The 12267-nt window shown below is 38.1% G+C and overlaps 1 protein-coding gene across 10 annotated transcripts in view; it reads right to left on the bottom strand.

The window, feature by feature from the left end:
• capn10 (calpain 10) overlaps positions 1-12267 on the bottom strand; it is a 59490-nt gene that overhangs the window by 4356 nt on the left and 42867 nt on the right. For 5 of the 10 annotated variants that reach the window (XM_083525707.1, XM_083525712.1, XM_083525714.1 and 2 more), the window contains 8 exons: positions 10926-11122; positions 9159-9251; positions 6208-6349; positions 5551-5717; positions 4361-4614; positions 4051-4253; positions 521-767; positions 182-375 (listed from right to left, as the gene is read on the bottom strand). In XM_083525707.1, the coding sequence (XP_083381833.1) occupies positions 182-375; positions 521-767; positions 4051-4253; positions 4361-4614; positions 5551-5717; positions 6208-6349; positions 9159-9251; positions 10926-11122 (1497 nt within the window). Of the gene's footprint in view, positions 1-6; positions 118-157; positions 376-520; positions 768-4050; positions 4254-4360; positions 4615-5550; positions 5718-6207; positions 6350-9158; positions 9252-10925; positions 11123-12267 lie in introns of those variants that run through there. The other 5 variants (XM_083525711.1, XM_083525716.1, XM_083525713.1 and 2 more) reach the window with 2 other exon arrangements.

Genomic DNA, 12267 nt, shown 5'->3' on the forward strand with positions numbered 1-12267 from the left:
TATTGATTTTTTTTGTCTGGAGCCCTGCAACACACTGGAGCTTTTACTCACTAAGTGGACTATGTAATGAATTTAATTTGCCCACACTTTAACAAATGACTGCTAAAACCTGTAAAACTGTAAAGATATGCTTAGAAATGGTATTCCAAATTTCAACTAGTTACAGTGCAAATGTGTTTACCTTGGTATTTTCTGTGTGATGGTGAGGGTGTATTCTGCACTGCAGCCTGGCTGGTATGTGGAGGGCAGAATGACATAGCCAGCAGGGAGCAGCCTGCACTGGATACTGACTTCTTGAGAGTGAGAGTGAGGAACGCAACTCACGACAGGGCACACTGTACCTGATATCTCCATGCAGTCTACTTCACCAGGAACCTATACACACACACACACACACACACACACACACACACACACACACACACACACACACACACACACACACACATTGTAACAAAATCTATGTATTATACCTATGATAGTGACATATGTACAGTCTGCTCTATCACCTGCTACTGACCTTATAAATATGAAAGCCAATGGCATGAAGAGCGTTCTCTGGGCTATGCTGGCGTAGCATGACTTTAACGTTTGTCCCACCAGGGTCATAAGTCACTATGAGGGGAACATGAGGGTTCTGCCCATGTGATGGAAAGTTCCGACCTCCTCCAGCTGTACAGCCAACTGTCCAGCAGCCGCTTACACTTGCCATGTCCCATTCTCCACCTCCTACACGCTCCTCCTGCTGCACACTCACCTTTACTGCACTACAAAAATAAAAAAGAAAAGATGTTGATATAATAATCAAATATCATGTATGCATATATATATATATATATATATATATATATATATATATATATATATATATATATATATATATATATACACAGTGAGGAAAATAAGTATTTGAACACCCTGCTATTTTGCAAGTTCTCCCACTTAGAAATCATGGAGGGGTCTGAAATTGTCATCGTAGGTGCATGTCCACTGTGAGAGACATAATCTAAAAAGAAAAATCCAGAAATCACAATATATGATTTTTAAACTATTTATTTGTATGATACAGCTGCAAATAAGTATTTGAACACCTGTCTATCAGCTAGAATTCTGACCCTCAAAGACCTGTTAGTCTGCCTTTAAAATGTCCACCTCCACTACATTTATTATCCTAAATTAGATGCACCTGTTTGAGGTCGTTAGCTGCATAAAGACACCTGTCCACCCCATACAATCAGTAAGAATCCAACTACTAACATGGCCAAGACCAAAGAGCTATCCAAAGACACTAGAGACAAAATTGTACACCTCCACAAGGCTGGAAAGGGCTACGGGGAAATTGCCAAGCAGCTTGGTAAAAAAAGGTCCACTGTTGGAGCAATCATTAGAAAATGGAAGAAGCTAAACATGACTGTCAATCTCCCTTAGACTGGGGCTCCATGCAAGATCTCACCTCGTGGGGTCTCAATAATCCTAAGGAAATCAGCCCAGAACTACAGGGGAGGAGCTGGTCAATGACCTGAAAAGAGCTGGGACCACCGTTTCCAGAGCGTGGCCTAGCCAGTCTCCAGACATAAACCCAATAGAGAATCTTTGGAGGGAGCTCAAACTCTGTGTTTCTCAGCGACAGGCCAAAAACCTGACAGATCTACAGAAGATCTGTGTGGAGGAGTGGGCCAAAATCCCTCCTGCAGTGTGTGCAAACCTGGTGAAAAACTACAGGAAACATTTGACCTCTGTAATTGCAAACAAAGGCTACTGTACCAAATATTAACATTGACTTTCTCAGGTGTTCAAATACTTATTTGCAGCTGTATCATACAAATGAATAGTTCAAAAATCATACATTGTATTTTCTGGATTTTTTATTTTAGATTATGTCTCTCACAGTGGACATGCACCTACGATGACAATTTCAGACCCCTCCATGATTTCTAAGTGGGAGAACTTGCAAAATAGCAGGGTGTTCAAATACTTATTTTCCTCACTGTATATATATATATATATATATATATATATATATATATATATATATATATATATATATATATACAGTGGGTACGAAAAGTATTCAGACCCCCTTAAATTTTTCACTCTTTGTTATATTGTATTATCAAATACTTATTTTCCTCACTGTATATATATATATATATATATATATATATATATATATATATATATATATACATATATATATATATACACAGTGGGTACGGAAAGTATTCAGACCCCCTTACATTTTTCACTCTTTGTTATATTGCAGCCATTTGCTAAAATCATTTAAGTTCATTCTTCTTCCTCATGAATGTACACACAGCTCCCTATATTGACAGAAAAACACAGAATTGTTGACATTGTTGCAGATTTATTAAAAAAGAAAAACTGAAATATCACATGGTCCTAAGTATTCAGACCCTTTGCTGTGACACTCATATATTTAACTCAGGTGCTCTCCATTTCTTCTGATCATCCTTGAGATGGTTCTACACCTTCATTTGAGTCCAGCTGTGTTTGATTATACTGATTGGACTTGATTAGGAAAGCCACACACCTGTCTATATAAGACCTTCCAGATCACAATGCATGTCAGAGCAAATGAGAATCATGAGGTCAAAGGAACTGCCTGAAGAGCTCAGAGACAGAATTGTGGCAAGGCACAGATCTGGCCAAGGTTACAAAAAGATTTCTGCTGCACTTAAGGTTCCTAAGAGCACAGTGGCCTCCATAATCCTCAAATGGAAGACGTTTGGGACGACCAGAACCCTGCCTAGAGCTGGCCGTCCGGCCAAACTGAGCTATCGGGGGAGAAGAGCCTTGGTGAGAGAGGTAAAGAAGAACCCAAAGATCACTGTGGCTGAGCTCCAGAGATGCAGTCCGGAGATGGGAGAAAGTTGTAGAAAGTCAACCATCACTGCAGCCCTCCACCAGTCGCGGCTTTATGGCAGAGTGGCCCGACGGAAGCCTCTCCTCAGTGTAAGACACATGAAAGCCCGCATGGAGTTTGCTAAAAAACACCTGAAGGACTCCAAGATGGTAAGAAATAAGATTCTCTGGTCTGATGAGACCAAAATTTAACTTTTTGGCCTTAATTCTAAGCGGTATGTGTGGCAAAAACCAGGCACTGCTCATCACCTGTCCAATACAGTCCCAACAGTGAAGCATGGTGGTGGCAGCATCATGCTGTGGGGGTGTTTTTCAGCTGCAGGGAAAGGACGACTGGTTGCAATCGAGGGAAAGATGAATGCGGCCAAGTACAGGGATATCCTGGACAAAAACCTTCTCCAGAGTGCTCTGGACCTCAGACTGGGCCGAAGGTTTACCTTCCAACAAGACAATGACCCTAAGCACACAGCTAAAATAACGAAGGAGTGGCTTCACAACAACTCCGTGACTGTTCTTGAATGGCCCAGCCAGAGCCCTGACTTAAACCCAATTGAGCATCTCTGGAGAGACCTAAAAATGGCTGTCCACCAACGTTTACCATCCAACCTGACAGAACTGGAGAGGACCTGCAAGGAGGAATGGCAGAGGATCCCCAAATCCAGGTGTGAAAGACTTGTTGCATCTTTCCCAAAAAGACTCCTGGCTGTATTAGATCAAAAGGGGGCTTCTACTAAATACTGAGCAAAGGGTCTGAATACTTAGGACCATGTGATATTTCATTTTATTTATTTTTTATAAATCTGCAACAATGTCAACAATTCTGTGTTTTTCTGTCAGTATGGGGAGCTGTGTGTACATTCATGAGGAAGAAGAATGAACCTAAATGATTTTAGCAAATGGCTGCAATATAACAAAGAGTGAAAAATTTAAGGGAGTCTGAATACTTTCCGTACCCACTGTGTGTGTGTGTGTGTGTGTGTGTGTGTATATATATACACACACACACACACACACACACACACACACACACACACACACACTCTTTATATATATATATGAATATATGAGAGAGAGAGAGAGAGAGAGAGAGAGAGAGAGAGAGAGAGAGACAGACAGACAGACAGACAGACAGACAGACAGACAGACAGAAACAAAATGTGTCCACACCTGAGATACGTGGGGCAGGTAGAATGCACTCGAAGAAGAAAGTGCCCCTGTGCTCCCTGTAGGAAGGTGCTGGGCACAACCAGGTAAAGCCCAGCACTTAAATGTGTGTGTACCACTACCTCACGCTCATATGTGTGTGTAAGTGAGGATGCAGAGGGTATAGAGTTAAGTGTCCTGGTCAAATTAAAACGCTTTTTGTCCACCTGTGAAACCAAAATAAACCAGTCACACACTGAATTTTTATATTACTACTATTGCCAATGTGACTTTTGCCATATACTGTACAACTACTAGACAGTTTTGCACAAACCTTCCATATGTGCAGTGCAATGGCCTGATAGTATGGGTGCTGAAGAGTGCTGCCAACTGATTGCCCTTTCTTGGAAATCTGCTGTGAGCTCCATGGTCCATGCTGCAGAAGTGAAATGAGCACCTCTCCTCCTTCCCGAACCTTTAACCAGAATTTAGGATTGCTGCTAAAGCTGCTGTTATTACGGCAACCTCCAGCTGAGTAGCCTTTGACCCAAGAGCCGCCTATCTGCTGGGTGTGAGTCAAGATAGAACCTGTAACAAGAGAGGTGACAAAGATAGCAGCTGAAGTCACATGCATTATTATAAGATAATAATATATAGACATCCATATAATTAAATTTCATATTATGCTGACTGTTAGAACATGAGGAAAAGTTTTAGAATCCATTTAATATCAGTTAATTGAACTTCCTTGATTCGGTCTGAGATTCTCTACAATAACATTCTGTAGCATGGATAAACATGTAAAAAAAAAAAAAAAATACAAAGCTGGCTCTATTGCAAGAGGCAAGAAGCCCAATATGGTAACATCATGTTAAATGTTTTATTTTTGTTACTTCTATATCATTCTCTCAATCTAAGTATGCATTTTAGTCTGCTCTTGGTTATCAATTGCTATAGGCTATTTTTTCCTAATACAATTCTTGAAACAAGTTGGGTACATACATGCTTAAAGCTCTTTTTTTATGTGGGACAGTCTTTTAAATCATCAATCATTTTACTAGTTTTCTTAAATAATATTCAAACTTAATTAAGAAAAGTTTAATAAAAACACATCCATCCCAATCTTGTAAAATAACTAATCAAGAGGTTAGAAATAGACATAAGGAAAAATCATCCACCACTTAAGCTGCAAGTGCTCCTATTAGTTAACAGAAATCTTGAATTCACAAACTGTTTAAAATTGGTTATACAGCTTCAAGACACTATAAAAAGATAAGCAGTTTAAAGAAGAAACTGTTTAAAGCTCCAAACATCAGAAATTGTGCTTTGTAGTCAATGCTAAATTTAAGTACATGTATACAGTATATACGTACGTAGCTCTATTTTCACAACTATTGTTTATGTCGCTATTAGAGCCAGATTGTAATAAAAAATGTCTTGCTGTATTAAAAAAAAGGCGTAATATAGTGGGATGTCTGTCGCCATGATTGAATGGAATCCAAGCATCAAACGTGTTGTGGATACCGGTGTAAATGCTCTGAAGATGATGATCCTCACTGATTGGATATCCTACAGTGACCTCATCAAATTTCTGCTTGAATTCACACTGATCTATCCAGAATTCCCCCTCCTTTGTGTGGCCCAACAGATCTGCAGAGCATGAAGGGTCCAGTAAAGTCCACCCTGTTCCTCTAAATTGTGAATTTGTATGTAGAGGTGACAAAGAGAGGAAATGGAAAAAGAATGAAACAGGTTGTGGGATTTCATGTACATCTACATTACAATAGCCATTGTTCTTCTTTTGGTTTTACAGTATATCTCTATATATCTCTCTAATATTACAGTACTGCTGTCCTTAAATCACTGGGGTTAATAAATCATACCTATTACACTTTGGGGCTTTAGTGGAGCATCATGGAGTAGACCATGTTCCTTAATGGTATTTAAAAAATTGTGTTACTGAAACTTTGAGAGGTTCACAGTTAGGATAAATAAATGTGTTACTGTTCTGTATGACAGTAACATCTGCTTTTACTTATTTATTGGCAGCAAACTCTCCCCATTACCTACTTTTTTTCAAATAGGCTAATGCAAAAATGGCAACATATAAATATAAGACACAGCATTTTTTTTTAGGACCAAAACAATTTGGTCCTAAAATGGTAAAAATACAGGACCTACCTCTCAGTCCAGGCTCCTTCCCAGCACCTCCTGCCCCATGGGTTTCGTATCTGCAACAGCTGAACTATTGCTCCAGCACTTGTTTTCACATCTTTCCATTCCATTACACTCAGAGCATGAAACTGGCCCTGCTCAGAAGTGCCTACAGAAAGATAGAAAAATACACATTGCAGCTAGAGCTAAAGCTGAAATACCTACACACATGATTACAACTAAATACTAAAATACAAACTAAAGCCCACAACACTGCAGTACTCTATCTACAAATTGATACAATTCTGTGTAATTGTATATTTTAATAAATATATAATATGCCGCATTTCAATAAATATGTAAAGTACATAAGAACAGATACCATTTGTAACAATCTAACAAAAGGTTAAATGCAGATAAGTTAAGTTTTAAGTTCAGTGACCATAACAATACAGTGTATATACAAATGAATACAGCCAGTGTTAACAAAGTTGACCAATTAACTGAAATTTTAATAGAATAAATCTGTCCCTGGAATAACTACGATGGCATGTTTTGATAATTACACCCTCTTTTACCATAACATCCCTTCAAGGTCAAGGTGACACAGTTACTTAATTAATTAATTAAAAAGTTAAAAGGATTATAAAAAGATTTTTATGGCTATGAAGATGGACCCTGAAGCTACTTCTTTCTCTGAGAAATTGAATGTTTATGGCACAGTAACAGTCTGCCAAATGCTTATTAAACTTAAATGATTGGGATAGAAGACACTAGGTCAGACAGACTGCAGGAACCCAGTGACAACATTGAAAGACATACAGACCTAAATGTTATGACCAACAAAAGGAAAACATGTACAAACTGAAAAACATCCTGAAATAGGTCTTATCATGGCTTATCATGGAGATTTTGACAGATGCTGGCCTGAATCCAATTACAAATCTAAAAGGGTTCAAATGTCTATCACCAAAAATCAAATAATAGCAACCAATTTAAACATTTTTGCAGAAATATGTGTGGAAAAAACCCTACAAATGCCAGATTGGCCAATCTTATGTAAAACTGGTAAATGTACCAAGTATATGGATTGAGGGTTGAGATGAAGTATGCTTAAAAAGGAGAAATATTTCAGTTCTAGATCAGGGAATGCATATCTAATTTAATTTTAGAATTAATATACATGCAGAATTAGTAGATTAATTTGTGTTTCCGACCGGTGACTCTCATTCAGATCGGCTCGTGAGCAACCGCGAGCTGCTCAAAACGCTAGTTTTAACATTTCTAATCAAGGTTTATCTCATTAAAATTGTCTAAAAAAAGCTTTTAAACTATTTTTATTATGTATTATTATACCGTACATCTCTACTGCATACTTTACTGTACCTGTACTTTATTTTTTTTAATTGCTGTTAATTTACATAAAGTATTGTTAAAATAGTCTAATAATTAAGTGTTATGGAGTGAAATAGTGTGATTTACTCATTTAAATCGATTTCGTATAGTGTTCTTTGGGTTTTTACTGGGTTGGAAGGGGCGTATCAAAAGGTCGCGAAAATTCGGACCTCGCGACCGGTCTTGGTCCCTAACCCTCGTGAGCTAAGAGGTTCCACTGTGTGTGTGTGTGTGTGTGTATATATATATATATATATATATATATATATATATATATATATATATATATATATATATATATATACACACATTTTTTTTTCTTTTTTTAAGTCTTACATGTGTTACTCTACTTTATGTACAGTTGTTATGTACAGAGTTATGTACAGTAGCAATAAAGTTTTTAAAACTGTAAAAAAAAAAATTCCCATTTGCCTAAACTATGCAGATCAGCTGAGCCAGTTAAACAACTGCATTGTGCTTAGAAAAGGAAAGTGAGTGTGATGTGAGAAATGACTTGTTTGGGGCACAAATCAAAGCTGTTCTGTGTGCCAGTATTTATTTCAAATTTTCTATGGTGCACAAGGCTCTCAAATAAACTAGAGTATGCATCAGAGGGCAACAGCACTAGCTAGAAGTATTTTTTTACTTGTCTGCTGCCTCTTATCTTGTGAATGCTAATTATGTTTACAATTTAATAGACAGGTCACATCTCGACTATAAGGCTTTGGGTAACTAACATTACCATTCATTGGCTATTAAGTGAATTTGGTTATAATGTGTTCAAAAGTATTTTTTAATTAACAAAGGGTAATCATCTGGAAAGAATTGAGGATATTAAAATGGGTGAACAAATTAATTTAACAAGTCCATCAGGCAAGCTAAAGCTTCAGTGTGCTGCTCAATCCCACTACTTTTGCTGCCTGGAAACCTAATTGACTAAAAACTATTATGTAAAGTAATGGAATACAGTATGGGGCGTTAGTTATGTGCGATAATACAGCCTAGAAGGACATTTATTTAAATCATTACAATGTTCAACTAATTGCTCGCTATCTAAAATGTTAATATTTCACTGGTTCATTGAGCACCGGATCTTTGGGTCTTATCGACTCCTATTCATTAATACCAGCAGGCTCACACCATTATGTTTAATGCAGCCTTTCTTGAAATAACTGTATGATGGTATTTGGCAGAGTTTTATTGTTGTTCTGTTTACTGCTATTTATATTTATATATAATTTTAAAAACGACTTGGCAGACAGTGCTGCATGATTGGAACAGAAGAAACACTAAATTGCGTAATAAAGTTGTGTAAAGAAATTTTTGTGTAAAGCCGTACTATAATGCTTAAACATTTTGAAACCCACTAAATACCCAACATCTTAATTGTTGCAGTAATATACGCCTTTCTAATTGTAACTAGACTGAAGTTAATTGTATTGATTTTTTTTCCCAGCCACATTTACTGTACCTAGCTGGTGTGCAGCAATTTGAATGTTAAAAATTCTTAACATATTTTTAACATATATTATTCTTCATTATATGCAACACTCATTGACAATTGGCAAATTAATACATTCCACCTGAATGCTTATTACAGACAATACTAATGAATGTTTGAGATCTTCTCCTTCTTCTTTCGGCTGCTCCCTTTAGGGGTCGCCACAGCGGTTCATCTGTCTCCAGTTTGAGATAATAAATAAAAATGAAAAAAAAAAAAAAAAAAAAGTAAATACATACAACCATGTATTTATAACAACTGTGTCCTTAATAATATAAACTGTGACAAGTGATCCCCCTTTACATTTTTCAATGTTATGTTGCAGCCTGATACTAAAATCGTTCAAATTGGGTTTTTTTTTTCTCTCATTTATCTACACTCAGTACCCCATAATGACAAAGTGAAAGCAGAATTCAAGAAATGTCGGTTAAATGTTCTTATTAAAAAACAAATATCACATGTACATACTGATTTGTGGGATTTTTTTTATCTTCTTCATGAAAAATCCTCTCAAGCTGATGGGAACCGTTGGTGAACTGCCACTTTCATGTATCTCCAGAGATGCTCAATAGGGTTTAAAGTCAGGGCTTTGGCTTGGCCACACTAAGACATTCACAAAGTGTCCTTAAGCCACTCCTGTTTTGTCTTAGCTGTGTGCTTTTTTTTTGGTTTTGGGTTTGTTGGAAGGTAAACCTTCAGCCCAGTCTGAGGTCCTGAGTGCTGTGGAATAGGCTTTTATCAAGAATATCTCTGTACCAGTCCCTGCTGCAGAAAAACAGCCCCACAGTATTGATGCTGCCACCATCATGCTTCATTGTTTTGGGCAAGTGATGAGCAGTGCCTGGTTTCCTCCAGACATAATGTTTGGAATTGATGCCAAACAGTTTAATCTTGGTCTCATCAGACCAGAGAATCTTGTTCCACATCAGTTTTCCATATATTTTGCATTGAGGAAAGATCAGTGGTGAGCCCAGATCAGGAACTTTGTCCCATCTTCACACAGGATCTCCAGAGCTCAGTCAGAGTTACCATTTAGTTCTTGTTCTCTCTTTTTTATGCCCTTTTATTTAACGCCAGTATACTCTTGGGAATCTTCAGTGCAGCAGAAACTTTTTGTAGCCTTTTCCAGATCTGTGTCTTGCAACAACCCTGTCTCTGAGCTCTGCAAGCACTTCCTTTTACCTCATGGCTTTATTTTTGTGCTGATGTGTCAGCTGTGAGGCCTCCTATAAAGAGGTTTGTGCCTTTCCAAATAATTTCTAATGAATAAACCTTTCCGCAGGTAGACTCCAAACAAGGCACAGGAACATTCCAACAATGACCAATAGAATTGGAAAGCGCCTGAGCAAATTTTCAAATGTTGTTGGAAAATGTCTGAATACTTGTGACATTTCTATTAATTTGTCATTATGGGGTACTGAGTGCAGATTAATGAGAAAAAAGAATAATAATTTGAAGGATTGTAGTATCAGTGGGCAACATAACCAAAGTGAAAAAGTGAATGTGGTCTGAATACTTTCTGAATGCACTTTACAGGTTTGCTCCTTCAGTCATGCTGATTGTTCCACACCCAACCCTCCTCAAAAACTAAATAATATCTACACTTTTGGTAAACAGCAGAGGTGTTACAGAAACCATACAATTGAAAGAAGGTACATTTATTAAATGTGATGTTGTATACATTTAGTAATTCCATCATTCCTAAAAAAACAGCATTAGGGGAATTTTTATATAAACCAACATAAATATAATTGATTTAAACATCTGTTATCTGTTTTTGAGTTGCCAAGTGCTCCATAACAATTCTGTCAAATTAATCACAACTGTATATTACAGTTGTTACACTCACCTGTAGGGGCTTCATGTACACAGCAACAAATGTAGCTCTGCTTTCTTATTTCCTCTGAGAGCTCTGGGAACAAACTCCTCCCTTCAGGTGTGTTCACAGACTTTTTTAAACTCCAGCGCTCAGCCACACCACCACTCAGGTCCACCACTGCTTCACACACCTGTCCTGCCCATAAACGCTCATATGTACCATGTAGCCTTTGGACAAAAATACAGACAAAATATGCATATATATATATATATATATATATATATATATATATATATATATATATATATATATATATATATATATATATATATATATATATATATATCATCTTCTTCTTCTTCTTCTTCTTCTTCTTCTTCTTTCGGCTGCTCCCATTAGGGGTCGCCACAGCGGATCATCCGTCTCCATACCACCCTGTCCTCTACATCTGCCTCTTTCACACCAACTACCTGCATGTCTTCCCTCACCACATCCATGAACCTCCTCCTTGGCCTTCCTCTTTTCCTCCTACCTGGTGGCTCCATCTTCAGCATTTTTCTACCAATATAATTCATGTCCCTTCTCTGCACATGTCCAAACCATCTCAATCTCGCCTCCCTCACCTTGTCACCAAAACATCCTACATGTGCTGTCCCTCTAATAAACTCATTTCTAATCTTGTCCATCCTCGTCACTCCCAACGAAAACCTTAACATCTTCAGCTCTGCTACCTCCAGCTCCACCTCCTGTCTTTTACTCAATGCCACTGTCTCTAATCCATACAACATCGCAGGTCTCACCACAGTCCTATAAACTTTCCCTTTCATTCTTGCAGATACCCTACTATCACAAATCACTCCTGTCACTCTTCTCCACCCACTCCACCGTGCCTGCACTCTTTTCTTTACTTCTCTAACACACTCTCCATTACTTTGCACTGTTGACCCCAGGTACCTGAACTCCTCCACCTTCTCCACCTCTTCTCCCTGCAACCGCATCAATCCACTGCCCTCCCTCTCATTCACACACATGTACTCTGTCTTACTCCTACTGACTTTCATTCCCCTTCTCTCAAGCGCATATCTCCACCTCTCCAGGCTTTTCTCAACCTGCTCTCTACTCTCACCACAAATCACAATATCATCTGCAAACATCATAGTCCAGGGAGTTATGACCTCTTCCGTCAACCTGTCCATCACCACTGCAAACAGGAAAGGGCTCAGGGCCGATCCTTAATGCAGTCCAACCTTCACCCTGAACCAGTCTGTCGTACCTACTGCACACTTCACTGCTGTCACACTGTCCTCATACATGTCCTGCACCACCCTCACATACTTCTCTGACACACCTGACTTCCTCATACAATACCACA

This window comes from Silurus aristotelis, assembly GCF_946808225.1.
Source record: "Silurus aristotelis genome assembly, chromosome: 22".
Classification (NCBI taxonomy): domain Eukaryota; kingdom Metazoa; phylum Chordata; class Actinopteri; order Siluriformes; family Siluridae; genus Silurus; species Silurus aristotelis.